The following is a 17898-nucleotide window of genomic DNA, read 5'->3' as shown; positions in this document are numbered from 1 at the left end:
ATGTAAAATGGGACTAACGCCTGACTCACCCTGTTTTCATCTTACAGTAAAGCGTTCAGCAAAGAGCCAGGCATATAGGACAGTCACCGAAAGGTGGCTGTACCTTGGCTTACCTCAACACCTCTTTTCTTTGCCAGCCCCCTTCTTCCTCTCTTTAGGTTGGGGGGTGGGGTTTGCACAGCTGCCTCTGTTCTCTCTAATGCTGCCATCTATTGGTTGAGCCTAAGAATTACAGCTAAATGAAAACGAGCCTGTAGAGGCTTTATTTTTCTAAGTACAAAACCTAGTATTTGGAGTTCTGCAAAATCAGATGCCCTCTGTTCCTAAGCATTTGGGGTCAAAGAAAATGTTGCAAAAAATGAATTTCCAATTGTTCATGCTTGACTTGGTCCGTTCAGGCTGCTATAACAGAATAGCGTAGACTAGGTGGCTTTATGAACAACAGAAATTTATGTCTCACTGTTCTGGAGGCTGGAGGTCCAAGATCCAGGCACTGGCAGATTCAGTGAGGGCCCACTTCCTGGTTCATAGATGACTGGTTTCTTGCTGTGTTCTCAAATGACAGAAGGGGCAAAGGAGCTTTCTGGAGTCTTTTTTATGAGGGCACTAATCCATACATAGGGGCTCCACCCTCATGACTTAATCACCTCCCAAAGGCCCCACTTTCTAATACTATCATATTGGAGGTTAGGATTTCAACATGAATTTTAGGGAGACATAAACATTCAGTCTGCAACAGTGTTTGAGGACAAGTTTGAAACATATTGGAAAATAACTTTGGAGGAATCTCAGTGAATAGGGTATGTGATTCCTGGGTGCCCTGGCCTCCCTATCCCAAGTTACCTACAGAGAATTCTCCAAGCTGGTGTAGCCCTCCTGTTTCTTGAGGCCACTGGGTCAGGGTAGCTCTTGTGAAGTTTGACTACTCATTAAAAAGATGTGGGCAATCCTCAGTTCTTTAGTGGCCCAAGACAGAGCTTCACACAGTCCCCATTTTATAAGTCTTTTGTGCAAACTTGAGGGCTTCAAGTCCCTCCAACTCCCCTTTTCTGACTCACACTCTTACTGTCTGAGGTTCAGTGGTCCAGATTGGCAGAATGTCTGAAGGGAGGAAAGAGATGCAAATTGGCATTTTCTAAATAGTTGTCCTGTGCCAGACACTCTGCAAAGTATATTATCTCTCTTTCTACATATATATACACACACACATACATATATACATATATATACACATACATAGGTACATATACTTGACATATATACATATATACAATATTCCTGTGAGGTAGAGACTGTTATTTCTCTTTTACATGCAGTGAAACAAAGAGCTAAGATTAAGAGAGATTAAAAAAGGTTATTTCTTCAAGATGACTCAGGTAGAAAGTAGTGAAGCCAAGATTCCATCCCAATTTGGTCATCTCTACCTGCCACCTTCCATTGCTCCTCCAGGGCCCTCCTGCCCAGTAGGAAGCTGAGAGAGCTCTAGGTGTGGGAGGATATGGCCAGGATGAGACTCTGGCCTTCAGATTTTGCCTGCTTAGAGAGAAGGAGATGTTGGTTCCCTGCCCTTGGATATAGGTTGCCACCTGGAGATCCGTAGCATTAGCCCTGTTTCTGCAGGTGGCTGGCCAGCCTGCCTCTTCTCTCCAGGCCTCATTAGAGACCTTTATTTAGTCCCCAGATCATTTTTAGAGCTTTTTATATCTATCATGTATCTTTTTTAAAAACAATTTATTTTGGATTCAGGAGGAACATGTGCTTGTTTGTTACATAGGTACTACATGTGTAATGGTGGGGATTGGGCTTCTAGTATACCTATCACCAAAATATTGAGCATTATACCCTGATGGATGATGATTAGATAACGAAAATGTAATATATTCACCGTGGAATACTATGTAGCCATAAAAAGTAATGAAATCATGTCCTCTGCAGCAACATGGATGGAGCTGGAGGCCATTATCCTAAGTGTACTGTATCTCTTATAAGCACTCTCAGCTTGTGGCTGGGTGTGGTGGTTCACACTGGTAATCCCAGCATTTTGGGAGGCCAAGGCAGGTGGATCACCTGAGCTCAGGAGTTTGAGACCAGCCAGGGCAACATGGTGAAACCCTGTCTCTACCAAAAATACAAAAAATTAGCTGGATGTGGTGGTGCATTGCCTATAGACCCAGCCACTTGGAAGGCTGAGGTGGGAGGATTGTTTGAGCCCGGGAAGTCAAGGCTGCAGTGAGCGGATATTGTGCCACTGCACTCCAGCCTGGGGTGACAGATTGTATTAGGGTTCTCTAGAGGGCCAGAACTAATAGAATGTATATAATCATACATCTGGCCATTTCTCCTTCCATGCAAAGTGCACAACCAGCTGCACTGCTTGAAGTTGTGACCACTGGGAAGATTTCCCTTCAATGGGCCAGAGTGACACACCCAAGTGAGGAACGTGTTGCCTCCAAAATCCAAATAGGCCCTCTAGGCATCGTACCTCTTTCTTGGTTGTAGGAGAGGCCAAATGCAGCAACTTATCCTTCACCTTAGATGGAATATCTCGACGGGCCCCACACCACTGGACCCCTATAAATTTTACTGAGGTAAAGGGACCCTGAATTTTAGTTGGATTTATTTCCCATCCTCTGGCATGCAAATGTCTTACCCGTAAGTCCAGTGTGTTTGCTACTTCTTGCTCACTGGATCCAATCAGCATAATGTCATCAATGTAATGGACCAGTGTGATGTCTTACGGAAGCAAAAATCGATCATGGTCTCTCCAAATAAGATTATGACACAAAGCTGGAGAGTTGATATACCCCTGAAGTAGGACAGTAAAGGTATATTGCTGGCCTTGCCAGCTGAAGGCAAATTGCTTCTGGTGGGCCTTATGGACAGTAATGGAGGAAAAGGCATTTGCCAAGTCAATGGCTGCATACCAGGTACCAGGAGATGTGTTAGTTTGCTCAAGCAATGAAACCACATCTGGTACAGCAGATGCAATTGGAGTCACCACTTGGTTAAGCTAACGATAATCCACTGTCATTCTCCAAGATACATTTGTCTTCTGCACAGGCCAAATGGGAGAGTTGAGCGGGGATGTGGTGGGAATCACCACCTCTGGGTCTTTCAGGTCCTTGATGATATCACTAATCTCTGCAGTCCCTCCAGGGATGCAATATTGTTTTTGATTTACTATCTTTTCTAGGTAGAGGAAGCTGTTAATGCCTTCCATTTGGCCTCTCCCACTATAGTAGCCCTTACCCTACTCACCAGGGAGCCAATATAGGGGTTTTGCCAGCTGCTAAGTGTGTCTATGCCAATTATGCATTCTGGCACTGGGGAAATGACCACAGGATGAGTCTGGGCACCCACTGGGCCCATTGTAAGTTGGACCTGAGCTAAAACTCCATTAATTACCTGACCTCTATAAGCCCCTACTTTAACTGGAGGACCACATTGACGTTTTGAGTTCCCTGGAATCAACATCAGCTCAGAGCCAGTGTCCAGCAGGCTCCAAAACATCTGATCATTTCCCTTTTCCCAGTGCACAGCTACCCTGGTAAAAGGCCAGAGGTCTCCCAGGGGAAGGATGGGAGAAAGATTCACTGCATAAATTGTCAGTAATGTAGTGAGGTCCTGAAGGCTGAGGAACAAAGAGAGTCAGACTGAATTCTAAAACTGAAGAACTTGGAGTCTGATGTTCAAGGGCAGGAAGCATCCAGCACAGGAGAAAGATGCAGGCTGGGAGGCTAGGCCAGTCTCTCTTTTTCATATTTTTCTGCATGCTGCACTGGCAGCTGATTAGATTGTGCCCACCCAGGTTAAGGGTGGGTCTGCCTTTCCCAACCCACTGACTCAAATGTTAATCTCCTTTGGCAGCACCCTCACAGACACACCCAGGAACAATACTTTGTATCTTTCAATCCAGTCAAGTTGACACTCAGTATTAACCATCACACAAAAGGAGAGCCTGTCTCAAATAAATAAATAAATAAATGATGCAGCTCGTTAAGCTCCACTCCATGCGCGCACACACACACACACACACACACATGCACACACACCCCCCACCCATGGGAAAAGGTCCTGGTCAGAGTCAGAGAAGATATTATTCCTAACACCTTAACTCCAGACATCCCAGTAGATGGCTCAGTTCTAACCCTGTTTTTGCCTTCTGTTTTCTTGCCTACAGCTTTCTTTCCCTTGGACCTTTCTATGGTTCTAGGTAGGCTTCCTTCTAACCACCTTGGTTTCTCTTTAATGTAGTCTGAGGCTTTTTTGCTATCAGTGATCTTGCCCACCTGTGGTCTAGGGGAAAAATAGCTACCCTGACTTTCATAAAGCAAGTCATATGGGGGCATTGATTTCTATATACTCTTAAAAATACATTTGTAGGGAAATACTGTTGATTTGCAGTAAAATAATTCTCTAGCCACCTTCTATTTCTATTTGTTTGTTTGTTTGTTTTGAGACAGAGTCTTGCTCTGTCGCCCAGGCTAGAGTGCAGTGGCATGATCTCGGCTCGCTACAACCTCCACCTTCTGGGTTCAAGCAATTCTCCCGCCTCAGCCTCCCGAGTAGCTGGGATTACAGGCACATGCCACCATGCCTGGCTAATTTTTGTATTTTTTTTTAAGTAGAGATGGGGTTTTACCATGTTGGCCAGGCTGGTCTCAAACTCCTGAACTTGTGATCCACCTACCTCGGCCTCCCAAAGTGCTGGGATTACAGGCATGAGCCACTGCGCCTGGCCCTGTATTGTGTTTTAAGCATTTCACAAAGGTGAAATCTTCTGGTCCTTGTAATATACCATGAGTCAACTAGAACAGGACCAATGACCCCTTTTAAAAATAAGAAAATTAAGACAGAGAGTGAATTAAGTGGTTTGTCCTTGGCTTATGATAGAAAAATGTTAAACTTTTCATGAGACTTCAGAGACAAACGTATTCTTTGCCAACAGGAACATGTAGATGTGCCCACACAATCATGGATACCATTCCAGAGAGAGTCTTTGGGGTATCTTTCCCTACCCTAGTCTTTGCAAGCAGGTAGATGTCTCCTTACTTGCCTGATGTAGTCGAGTACACAGAGTCCCAGATGGCCCTCAGGCCTAGACAGTGAGGCTGGGGTGCGTCTTAGGCACTTTTGCCTCCTTAGCCTGTGGCTGGTGAACATTAGAGGGACTTTTAGCCCTTTGAATGTCAGGTCAAAGCAGAGATTTTACCCTAACCTCCTCCCATGTCATTTTGAGCTTAGACTTTTTCAATTTGATGAAGCATAGCTTATATCTCTTGTGTCAAGGTCAGTCATCTCAAAGTGAATTTTCCAAGTGAGCTGTATCTTCACTGATGCTAATGTGACAAAGGCAGTGCTTCCTGACAGGAACTTACTAACTTGCTAATAAGTACTAACTTGCCAGCTACTCAGGACCAGAAGTCAGCTCATTGGTTTCTCATCCATAAAGAGTCAGCATTCCCATTCCATAAAAAGTCAGCATTTCTTTTGAAGGTCGGGACCTTCTCCCTTACCAGAGGTGCTTTCTGAGCGTGGGGCTGATAGCCAGCAGTCTAGCCTGAGATGCTTTTCAATGTCAAGAGGCAGAAAGGTCCCTAATGGCACCTGGGCTCAAAACCTGGTGACTGCACCTACCGCCTCTTTGCTACTGCTGCTCACAGAGCCTGCCATGCCATCTGTGGTCACTCATTCCCATATTTTCTCAAACCTGTCACTTTCCATTTTTGGACTTGGACTTTGAGGAGATGTAAGTGCTAGGGCACATCTTCTCATTGGGCGCGAGTGACTTCCTTTAAGCATGCTCACCCTGGCTTCAGGCTTTCTGTCATTCCATTCTCATTGTCACCAAGGGAGGGGTTAAGGCAACCAGAACGCCTCCTCCCAAGGACAGCAGTGGGGCCAGGACCAGTAGTCTTTTGAGAGTTAAGCATATCTCCTTTAAAACAGGTGACGAGCTCATCTTCTTGGACCCTCACACAACCCAGACCTTTGTCGACACTGAAGAGAATGGAACGGTTAATGACCAGACTTTTCATTGCCTGCAGTCCCCACAGCGAATGAACGTTCTGAACCTGGATCCTTCAGTTGCATTGGTGGGTATCTGAAGGTTGGGTGTGCCAGGAGATATGATGTGTACAGATTGGTTCCCTGGGAGTTATCCAGATTGCTAGGTAGGGAGGCAAGAGTGTGTTAGCTCCCTTTCCCCGTTAGAGGCAGTAGAATGTAGTGGGGAGGGAACGGACACCCGAGCCAAACTGCTCCAGTTGGAATCTTGGCTCTGCCACTTCCTAACTGTATTAGTCTGTTCTCCCACTGCTAATAAAGACATACCCGAGGCTGGGTAATTTATAAAGGAAGGATGTTTAGTTGACTCACAGTTCCACATGGCTGGGGAGGCCTCCTAATCATGGCAGAAGATGAAGGAAGAGCATGTCTTACATGGTGGCAAGCAAGAGAGCTTATGCAGGAGAACTACCATTTATAAAACCATCAGATCTCGTGAGACTTACTACCACGAGGATGGTATGGGGGAAACCACCCCCATGATTCAGTTATCTCTACGTGGTCCCACCCTCGACACGTGGGGATTATTACAATTCAAGGTGAGATTTGGGTGGGGACACAGCCAAACCATATCACTAACTATGCATCTAGGAGGAGTCACTTAACCTTTCTGAGCCTCGGTCTTCTCATCTCTGAAATGAGGGAAAAAAATAGTTCCTCCGTTATGGGGTTGTATGAGGTACAGTGGATATAAGGCACTTAGCACGGGGCCTGGCACATTGTAAGTATTCTATAAATTTTAGTTATCATCTTTCCCCCATTTCCTTCTTGTCCTCAAATTATTGCCACCCAGGGACAGGGAGGAAAGTGGGATATAACTAGGGAGAGATAAGGGAGCAAAATGCCCTGGGTGCATACAATCGAGGAAGCTGCAGGGTTTTCCCCTAGAAATATGTTTGGTCTGTACACACACCGAAGGGGCATCTGCCTGTGAAGTAGCCAGTGGTTCTGAGGCCTGTCTGTCCTCTCCTCCAGCTTAATCCAGTTGTCAATATACCAGTGACCAGGAGCTGTGGGTCCTCCTCTTGTGGACCATTCTTTCACTACTCTGGGATGGCTTTGAGACTGGGGAAGCAGACTGATGGTTCTGTCTATTCTGATAGAGATTTCCTGAAGGTCAACACCATCTTCTTAAGTATTGCCTCCAGCTAAAAGTACTATTTGTTTTTTGTTTGTTGGCTTAACTGAATGTTCTTTGGAGATGTGTATATTTGTACACCAAATGTAGTGGAATTAACCCCACACTTTGAAGATATCTTCAAGTTAAAATATCTTGCAGCATGAGGAGAGAGGGAAAGGGACATAGAGCAAGGGTGAGAATGAGGGCGAGACTGAGAGAGATGTGTATGTCTGACTAAGGCAATGAGTCAGGAAAGAGGGAAGCCCAGACAGACTTCCTCCTTTATTGCTGGAAAGTCACATCCACAGAGACTAGCCCACATACTGATTCTGGGCCGACAGCTCCATTGTGCAATACCAAGGGTAATTCTAAGTTGTGCTCTTTTGCTTTCCCCCAAGGGATTTTTCTGCAAAGAAGAAAAAGACTTTGATAACTGGTGTAGCCTTGTTCAGAAGGTAAAGCTATATGTTTTTCTTAGTCTGAAAAATGAAGTTACTCAATTTGATTCCTTTTCAAGATTGTGTTTCATAGTAAAAATAATCCTACTCTGATATGACTTTACCACAAGAGAAAGAAACTAAGTCAGCAAAGAAACTATCAGGTGTGGGTGTAGGAATTCACTCAGGATGGTGGCAAGAATATTAAGAGATAGTTATAAGTTATAGTAACAACCCACCTTGGAAGGCTGAGGGGTTTGCATTAGTTTCAGTAGAAGTTTCGGCTGAAGGCAGTCAAAACCCCCTTTACATGTAGTTAATGAGAAAAGCAAATAGTTAAGGTATGTGTAGGAGTTTATCTGAATAACTCACTAACCTTGGTGCAGGATGGCCCTCTGGGTCGGGGCAGGGGGAGATTGACACCTTAATGGTGTTTACACTGAGCACAGGAACCTAGCCTTTGATCTAAGTGATGTTGATTCAAAGCTTTGTCATTTGATGTGTACTGAAGAAAGGCCTAGAGTAAAGGCTGCGGGCATTAACCCTTCCAGGGGAGAGGCCGTGGATACCCCCAGCCCACTTGTTTACTGTACTCTCTGTGTTTAAGTGTATTCATTCCTCACTGAGTCATGGTCTCCAGGACATACCCGCGCAGATAGTGATCAACGTCTCATTTGGGAAATTATGTATAACTTTGGTTTGAAATATGCTTACTACATCAAGGGAGTTATATTTTTAGTGATGAAACCTAATATTTTATCTCATTAATAGAGAATTATTTTCTAAAGGTAATACTTATATTTTAAAAGGTAGCAAAACTGCATTTATACCACACTTAAAGGTGGAATGAGACTTGATAAGATCATGCCTTTTATTTCATTTTATTATTATTTTTAAGACAAAGCCTTACTCTGTCGCCCAGGCTGGAGTGAAGTGGTGAGATCTGGGCTCACTGCAAACTCTGTCTCCCAGGTTTAAGCAATTCTCCTCCCTCAGCCTCCCGAGTAGCTGTGATTACAGGCGTCCACCACCACTCCCGGCTAATTTTTGTGTTTTTAGTAGAGATGGGGTTTCACCACATTGGCTAGGCTGGTCTCATACTCCTGATCCCAGGTTGTCTGCCCACCTTGGCCTCCCAAAGTGCTGGGATTACAGGTGTGAGCCACCATGTCTGGCCAAGACTATGCCATTCAAATTAGGATATATACCATACATTTTGGACTGCCACTGAAACCATGCCAATATGTAGCAGTAGTCTCTTAGGGCAGATTTAATTTGACTAACTGATATTTCTCTGGAGCCAACGCTTCAAGAACATCTCACCCCTAAAGTGAGCAGGACCCATGCATCTGACACAAGGACTGTGCCTCATGATGGAGAACAGGCAGTGACTGCTGGCCTTCATCAGATACTCCCCACAATGTCCTTCCTTCCTGGCCAAACAGTATCTAGAATTGAAGATGGCTGGGTCTTCAGATGGTTCAAGTAGAGGATGAGTGTATTTGCTAGGCCTCTGTTTTCACGTGGCAACCACCAGACCACTGTCTCAGGGTTTGGGGTCAAAGATTACCAACTGGAAATGTTGTGAGTCTGCAGTGTTTACAGCTGTTTCGGTATCTCCCCAGGAAATTCTAAAGGAGAATTTAAGGATGTTTGAATTGGTTCAGAAACATCCATCACACTGGCCTCCCTTTATACCTCCAGCCAAGCCAGAAGTGACAACCACTGGGGCAGGTAAGCTGTTGTCCAGGGGCTCTCGGCTAGCAGACCCGTGTGTAGCAATTGTTTTATGAGAAAGAAGGAATTGTGGCCCATGCTTTCTGTGGACAGTAAAATTTCTATTCAACTGGAGTGATCAAAAAGAAAAGGTGCTTCTAGTTATTTTAATCTTCTGATGAGCTGATATTTACCAATTTCAGAGAATGACAAAAGAAGAAAATTAACTCATTGCAAAAGTTCTATGCAAAATCAAGATGACTAGGATTGCTTTTCCTTGGCCCGGTTCGGAGTAGCAAATTGAGGCCATCGATAATTCAGTGTATCTTGAAGGGCTTGCAGAGCCTTGGCCACGTCACTGTCATTAGGTTTATGTAACAAGTCTGGCTATTTTGAGTCTTTACAGACAATTTCTAATACTTGGCAGTAGATCTAATTGTTAAGTCTTCTCCACACAAGTCTTTCTTTAGTAAAGCAATTAAAAATGCATAGTCTTAACTACTGAGTAATGTATTGATTGACCACTTCAACCCAAGTGTCAAGCTTTTCTTCTTTCTCATTTCTGTATTCTGATAGAATTCATTGACTCTAATGAACAACTGGAGGAGTTGGATCTGGAGGAAGATTTTGAAATTCTGAGTGTGTAGAATCCTGGGAACTCAACTTGGAGGTCTGTCTTCCATCTGGCACCATAAAAACATGAACTTATTACATAAAACTTTAATAGTCAGCAAGTGCCTGATATGCCAATAGCATACAAACTCGATAGCTTTCATGACTGAACCAATCACTGTTTCTCAGAAAAAAACAAAACAAAACAAAATGACAGTAACCCTTTCCCAGAAAGAAATAGAACAATCATGGACCTAGGAGCAGAGGGATAAAGAGAAGTTCATTGCTTTTCAGCTTGTCTTACGTGGCTACAGCAAGTTTTCAGCTGCTGCAATGAGGAGATGGATATCTGGAACATGGATAGCAACTCTCAGCTTGCTTCAAGCACCAGCAGATAAGAGATGGTTAAGCTGTTCTTCTTCACCCTTTCAGGTGTGACCTCTTTTGGACTAAATACTAAGAAGCAATCTGTTCTCTTGCTCAAATAAAGTGACTGAATCAGGGAGGAAAAGGTTCTTGTTATATTATTTGATTGTGTAGTTTAAGAAATTATAATTTATATCAAAATGTTTGTCAAAGAAATTATGTCAAATATACACTTCTTGATCTCCTTCCTATTTGTGGGAATCTTACTATTTGATGGGTCACTGTCCCCATTCTTACTGATACTTTTGTCAGATGTCACCCTGTCCTTAAATCAAATCATGATCACTTAAATCAGGGGTCAGCAAACTTTTGCTGTAAAGGGGCAGACAGTAAATATTTTGGGCTTTGCAGGCTATGTGACCTCTGTCACATCTACTCAACTCTGCTGTTGACGTGCAAAAGCAGCCATAGACAATATGCAAGTAAATAAATGTGGCTGTAATCCAAGAAAACTTTATTTACAAAAACAGGTGGAGCGCTGGCTTTGGGCTACAGGCTGTAGCTTGCCAGTGATTTAAATTGTTGATTTTTGTTTGAGAAATTAAAAACAAACTGTGCTTGAATTTTATACTCTGGTTGGTTGACAGCCATATTTAGAACTATTCATATAGTGAATTACACATTTAAGCTATGCATCATATACAATTCTAAACTATTTTAGGACTAGCAACATAATAAGTTTTAAAGCATGTGTCCATCAAATTAGCTTCACTAACCACCCTCCTACGAGGATGCACCTCAAGCCGCAGCAATATCTTCCCGTTTTCCTTTTCTTGCTCTCTTAACTTGCCTGCATTTGACCCCCATCCTTTCTAGTCTCAAGGAAGGCCAGCAACTGGAAGCGAGCGCCGAGCCAATCCGCTTGTTTCCTTAGGTTCCATGTTTCGCTTTTTTCCCAGCATATTCCGACGGTTCAAAATTCAAAAGAAGATATAAAATGATATCCAGTGATATTTGTCTCTCTCTCTCTGATATGTCAGTTCACTCCCTTGAAAATTCCAAATGGTATTAATTTCTTCTTTATCCTCCCAGAGGATGTATTTTATACACATATAAATATATGCGCACACACACACACACACACACACACACACACGCAGCTTGGATTTGATTTTAATGACTTGAACATTCTCTTCGTTTTATCTGCAAAAGATCCTGAGGCCACAGAAGTATGAAAATGCCTTTCTTGAACTCTTTTTATTTTAAAAATATTTATTTGTATCATCATCAACCTACATCATGCTTTGACATCTTGAACTCTAGTGTGTGACAGGGATAAAAACAGGTATAGGCTTATCTTGAAGCAGGTTATGGGTTTGTTGACTGTTAGATGACTTTTTCAGCCCTTTGACTTTGATCGTCTATCTAATATTTTTTCCTGCCTCAGTGTTTTGTTATAGAGTTCAACTTGGCAGTAACAGAAACCCCTGAGGCTCTGAGGGTGGGCTTATAAATTGCAGTGAGATGGACATTAGAAAAGTTTCCATAAAAGAACATCGAAAGAGTCACATGTTCAGATTTCATTAATTTTATTTGCTATGTACAAAATTGACACCATGCTTATTACTCATAGGAGGTGAAGATAACAATAATTCAGCTTACACTGATTATGCTTTGTCTGTATTGGCACAGTTTATATAATACTTAAGGAAACAGAATCACCTGGAAGGAATTGTCTCATGTCAACATAGCTAAGAGTATTCTGGGAAACTGGTAATTAAAGAAAATGGCTAAAACAAATTCCACCAAACAGAATACAATGTACTGCATAGCCAATTCAGGTTTGCTTTAGGTTTGCTAACTGCTCAAGAGAAGAGTGTGCTAGATTTTTATGACGTTTTAAAAAATAAAATAGTTTAATAGGCTACCTGTGAAAGCACAGTTGGATAACCGTTTAACAGAAAATCTTTAACATCCTCAGAATACAAGGAGACCAACACTGTGCAGCTTTAGTTTGCCGCATTGCACACATCTGGATGACATTTGGAATAAACAGAGACTTCTGAGAAACTGGGATGTGGCATTTACCTTTTTGTTCCTGGAGGCAAAAGCAAAATTCACACCTCCTTACCCACCCACCCCTCTACTCCTGGCCCAGGAAAAAAGGTTTCATTCTCATTTCCTCTGATAGACTTGGCCACATTTGTTGCATCCTCTGCTCTATTTGGACCAGGCCAAGTTCTCTGTCTCTGGCTGGAGGGGGAACTGGCAAGGAGGAAGTGGTTTCTCTAGGACCATATTCCGTTAATGACCACCACCCCCAACCCAACTGCCGGCCTTCAAGCCTGCCTAAGTCATATGTGGCCCAGTCTTGCTCATTCTAGAGAGAGCTAAAACTCACACTGGGCTACTGGCTGGCACCTCATTTCAGTTCTCTTGCCTGCCTAGACACAGTGGGCCTCCTTGAACAGTGAGGACTTGCCCTATGTAAACCTGAGCCATCCATCAATGTTCAGTTAGAGAATTTGTTTTAAATGTGGAAACACTGGGTTCTGGTTTAAGCCAAATAATGTGTGCTGACCTCTGGACATGATTAGCCATTATGAAGAGCGTTCCGATCAAGACAGTGAGGATAGCTAGTCTAAGAAAGTGGTGGCCCATCAAATCTTTCTGAGGTAGCCATGAATAGTCACACAATCATCCAAATCAAATGGTAGCACCAGCTTGACAGAAATGGGACAGCAGGTCTCAGCAGGGTGGGCTCATCTCTGTGGACCTGAGGGCTGGGGTGATCAGTGTCCGGTAGACTAGCCCAAATGAGACTCCAATGTACAACTTGACAGACAGGCAAAGGGGCTTAGGCCTTCCTTCTTCGGACCATTCAGGTTCGTGAGGTGACTGTTGTGAGGGGCAGAGGAGGGCAAGGGGCAGAGTGGCAGGTGCCGCCCTACAGGCTTTTCATACACACCTGGCAGCGACTTACTCGGGTGTGGAGCTGCCCAGCTTTCAGCGTTTCAGACACAGGCGACTCCCCAAACTGCTGCCTCTCCTCCACTGTAGTCAACCAGAAACTGTACTTGTTTGCAAAGTAGTGGCAGGTGCCTCGGGCACCACTGCACTCGATGAAAGGAGTGGCCCGAAAGTCCTCTAGGCAGGATCCAGGTGAGACTAGGGACTGGCCTCCACCCTCGGCACCAGCGGCAGTGTGCTGAAACAGACAGGAGATTAGTGCGTGAACTGTGCCTGCCAAGGGTTGGCATGGGGAGGGGATGGGTGCTCTGCTGCTATAGGGGGCACATGAGCTCCATTCCTAAGCCCTGGTCCCTCGTTTCAGCCCCAGCTTCAAGCCAGCATACCAAGAGCTGTGTTTTAGGGGCAGGGGCTGCTTGTCCTCCCTCATAGCAGCTTTCAGGGCCAAGAGTGCCCCCCTCCAAGCTCCCTAGGGCCCTCCTAACCCATTATGTAGGGCAATGACTACATTTCAAGCAGAAATTCCCAAAAATACTATCCCACTGGGTTCAGAGGTGTGTTAGGTACTCCCTTGCAAAATTGCCACAGACAAATGGATCTGAGAAAGGCTGAGTGAAGGGAAATTTAATAGGCTCTGGACTGCAGTTTTCAGAGCCCTCCCTCAACTATGCATTGTACTCTAAGAAGGGAAAGAGGGACAGCCTGAAATCTATCGAGGTTTTCTTTAATTTGTTGTATTTGGCCCAAAGGTCCTGGCCCTCACCTCGGAGGGCTCCCTCCGCATTCAGTTTCAGGGCTACACGTGAGCTGTGGTCTTCAGTTACTGTTCCCATAGACCGCAGCTCCTGTCTCTTCACACTCCTGCCCCTTCCCTTCACTTTAGTGGATATCATCTGGACCACAGGAGATGGGGAAGAGGCCTAATACACAATTGAGTCAGCAAATGGCCAATGGGACAGATGCCCAAGTTGGCACACAGGGACTCCTTACTTTGCAGAACTTTGCGAGAGTGAGAGTCTCCATGGGACCTTTCATGTAACCTTTTTTTGACAGCTGAAGCATCAAAGCTTTCCTCATTTTGACCCTGAGAATCAAAAACTCTAAAATGCACAACACATTTTCCTGCTTTACTAAGTAGCAGGCACTAGGTTACTTTGAACTTTGCAGATGAATCAGGCTTGTCATTGTGAATGTCAGTTTTTGTGGGGGATGATTATGTAAGAGCCCCCTACCAAGGGGTACAGCTCGTAGAACTCTTGAGCCTCCTTTGAATTATTTTTCCCTTTTTAATAAACATGTCTCATTGCTTCAAGATGCCTTGCTAGGCAGTCCAAATTCTCACTCTTACAAATATTCAGGAAAAATACTCTAGTATGTTAGAATTAATGTGTAACGTAAGAGTAAAGAGATTCTGAATAAGGGCTAAGAGCCCTCCCATAAGCAGAGCATATGAGATTTAGTACAGAGTGTTTCTACCATTTCCTGTGGAAGTTCAGGGGCCTCTCCTCATTTCCTGGTCAGGGTGGTGGACATGACAGAAGGACAGGTGAGGTGATTCTGTATTACACTGGGATAAACTGTCCAAAGTCCAAAGACAGAGCATAACAAGGAAAAGTGCCTTTCCCCAAGTAGGTGTGCTAATGTTGGGGGCCCACAGCTTTGGTCATTTTTTTTTTTTGAGACGGAGTTTCGCTGTTGTTACCCAGGCTGGAGTGCAATGGCGCGATCTCGGCTCACCGCAACCTCTGCCTCCTGGGTTCAGGCAATTCTCCTGCCTCAGCCTCCTGAGTAGCTGGGATTACAGGCATGCACCACCGTGCCCAGCTAATTTTTTGTATTTTTAGTAGAGATGGGGTTTCACCATGTTGACCGGGATGGTCTCGATCTCTTGACCTCGTGATCCACCTGCCTCGGCCTCCCAAAGTGCTGGGATTACAGGCGTGAGCCACCACGCCCGGCCGCTTTGGTCATTTTTTAAAGACACTCTCACCATATCACCCTTGGCAATTCAACAGAGAAGCTCTGGCAAGGCAGAGTACTCCAGTGGGTGCCACACTGCTTTTCCCTGGAGGCTGTCTTGACCCTAACATGACACTGTATTTGAAGAAACATCCCCAGGTACACACAGGATATTATGTGAGGGACCTAATGCCTCTTTGAGCTTGCAAACGTTCTTTTTCTTAGCAAGACACACTGCATGGTCGCTGCCTTCCCACTGAAATGGAGAGGCAGCAAAAATACCAGCAATGACAAATAAACACAGCATACACTCATCAGAGCCTTTTGGGAGGAGACGGCAGAGGCCAGAGGGATCTGGAAGGGTGGAGAGGAGGGGACAGTGCCATGGCTGGCCTAATTAGTGAGGTTGTGTCCTGGCCCCAAGTGGGGACAGACTGTCCTTCACTATCCTCCCAGATCATAGTGTGTTTTGCTCTTCCCTTGGGAGTGGCATAACTGACACAGACATGGAGATGGTGGGACATTGACCTGTGATTCACAGATATTCTAGCCACTGAACCACTGAGTGCAAACTGCTGTCTTTCCTGTACACCCATAACTGCCTGCCACTCAAGCAGACTTGGGTTCTCCAGTCTTTAGCCAAGCCCAGGCCACACATTTCCATTCTTTTCAAACTCTGTGCTTTCCACCTGGTGTCCCTTGAGCCTGGGAACCAGTCCAAGCCCTTTGCCTCCAACTGGGAGAGGGGGCAGTGCAGGACCTTACCATGAGGAAGGAGTATCCGATCCAGAGGCTGCGCCAGCCCAGGGGGCACTGTGGGATGGTGATGTCCTGGCTGTGCACAGCAATGGCTTGTGATGGCGCCTCACACACAGAGCAGCGGCTGATATACTGGGCAATCTGGGTCTGGCCGACGGGCATCATGGGGATAGGGGCGGTAGTGGAGAGCCAGTAGGATTTATCATTGCGCCTGGCATAGTGGCACACCTCGTTGATGTTGCAGTAGATGAAGGGCATGGTGCTGAAGCGGGGCAGACAGGAGCCAGCAAAGCCTAGGAGAGAAAGTGGGCAAGGGCAGGGAAGGTCTGGCTGAGGGGCTTTGACCAGATGGTGGTTTGGGTTTACATCCAACCACTTGCACCAGCCTGGGGCAGCCCTCTCCTTCCAATCCTGTAACACTGTACACATGCTGAAGTGTGTTGATCAAATTCTATTTTAAATACACCAGGGAGATTTGATAATAACAAGAATCTTTTTGTAAACTGTATAATTCCGCCCTAATTAATATGCTTTGAAAGAAACAGCATTTAATAGAATGAGTCTGCTTTTAAGATTTAGCACATCTGCAGACAACACAATTAATTCTCAGGTAATCATTGTTGCCCTGCGGGTCATATTATTATTACTATACTAATTGCTAATATTTAATGGATGCTTAAATGTCAAATGTTGCTCTAAGCATTTTACATTGCATGATTAACTCATGCAATCCTTCCACCAACCTGTGTGATAGGTACTAGAATCAGCTTTGCTTCATTAAGGAGGAAGCCAAAGCTTAGAGAGGTTGAATAACTAATGCAGAGTACACAGCTAGTAAGTGATAGAGCCAGGATTTGAACCCAGATCCACCTGACTCCAGAGTTGATGCTTGTAACTCTACACAGCAGTGGACCTAGAAAGGGCTGGAAGAAGAGAGGGGTTGGCTGTTGGTGTTTGTAGAGACAGGTCACCAGGGCTGCGTGTCAGAGCCGGTACCTACCCAGGTCCTGGTTGTGGGCTTTCTCTTGTCCCTCCACGAACAGTAAGCTGTACCCCACCCACAGCTGACTCATCCCGATGGGACACAGGGGCACCTGTTCCGACTGGCTGTGCTTTACCAACGTGTAGCCCACTCTCACGCTCTGGCCAGGCATTCCAGGCATCCCAAAGGGGCCTTGCTGCCCTGGAGCTCCTGAGAGAGACAGAGCATAGGTGAGTGTGGTGCAGCTAATGATAACATCAGCTACTCACATTGTGCCACGCATTGTGCAAGGCATGTTATACACATGTGTTATCTTACTCAATCCTCACAATGACCCTGAGAAATGGTATTACCACCTCAATTTTTAGATGAGGAAATTGAGGCTCGGATGTCCTACAGCTATTAAGTGGTAGAGCTACAACTCTATCTCAGATGTATCCAGCTACAGAGGCCCCACTTCTCAAAGTACATTGTTAAGCTTCCTTCCTATAGCCACCTGGCCTTGGGGTCTCTCTGAGTGGGGATTAGGGTGTGGAGAGGGACACTTCTCAGGTCCAGCCTTGCAGGCCCTCATAGGAGGTAACTATGTGGTTGCTGAATCAGAGGCATGGAAAGCAGAGTTAGGTTTAGCAGGGTAAAATATTTCCCTCCTCTCCTGCCCATGACAGACATGACTAATCAATTGCCACAGTTTCACACTGAGCCTCTGAGCTGTTCTCTAGTCAGGACAACTAATTTGTCATCCCTGATATAAAGTGGGACATAAATAGAAGAGGTATATGGACAGCCACACCCTTGAACATTCCCCTCCCGTGTGTGTCAGAATCCCTGGGTAGAAAAGGGGAGGTACAGGGCATAGGGCCATCTGTAGTATAAAGTCAGACCTTTTAAGCACTGGAAAAGAGCCCAGA

The 17898-nt window shown here is 45.0% G+C and overlaps 2 protein-coding genes across 6 annotated transcripts in view; one reads left to right on the top strand and one right to left on the bottom strand.

The window, feature by feature from the left end:
* Positions 1–10586, top strand: part of ATG4A (autophagy related 4A cysteine peptidase) — a 64894-nt gene extending 54308 nt beyond the window's left edge. For 4 of the 5 annotated variants that reach the window (XM_012451701.3, XM_012451699.2, XM_021676433.2 and 1 more), the window contains 4 exons: positions 5950–6095; positions 7585–7641; positions 9249–9357; positions 9916–10586. In XM_012451701.3, the coding sequence (XP_012307124.1) occupies positions 5950–6095; positions 7585–7641; positions 9249–9357; positions 9916–9986 (383 nt within the window). In that variant the 3' untranslated portion in view covers positions 9987–10586. The remainder of the gene's footprint in view (positions 1–5949; positions 6096–7584; positions 7642–9248; positions 9358–9915) is intronic. The other variant, XM_012451700.2, reaches the window with a different exon arrangement.
* Positions 10587–11889: 1303 nt separating this feature from the next.
* Positions 11890–17898, bottom strand: part of COL4A6 (collagen type IV alpha 6 chain) — a 292939-nt gene continuing 286930 nt past the window's right edge. The window contains exons 44-46 of the mRNA XM_012451697.2: positions 17006–17197; positions 16012–16298; positions 11890–13525 (exon numbers count right to left, since the gene is read on the bottom strand). Of these exons, the coding sequence (XP_012307120.2) occupies positions 13265–13525; positions 16012–16298; positions 17006–17197 (740 nt within the window). The 3' untranslated portion in view covers positions 11890–13264. The remainder of the gene's footprint in view (positions 13526–16011; positions 16299–17005; positions 17198–17898) is intronic.

Source organism: Aotus nancymaae, unplaced genomic scaffold, assembly GCF_030222135.1.
Source record: "Aotus nancymaae isolate 86718 unplaced genomic scaffold, 86718_ANA_hifiasm-v0.15.2.pri h1tg000004l, whole genome shotgun sequence".
Classification (NCBI taxonomy): domain Eukaryota; kingdom Metazoa; phylum Chordata; class Mammalia; order Primates; family Aotidae; genus Aotus; species Aotus nancymaae.
Note: the sequence above shows the minus strand (reverse complement) of the source record. Positions and strands in the feature narration are given on the sequence as shown.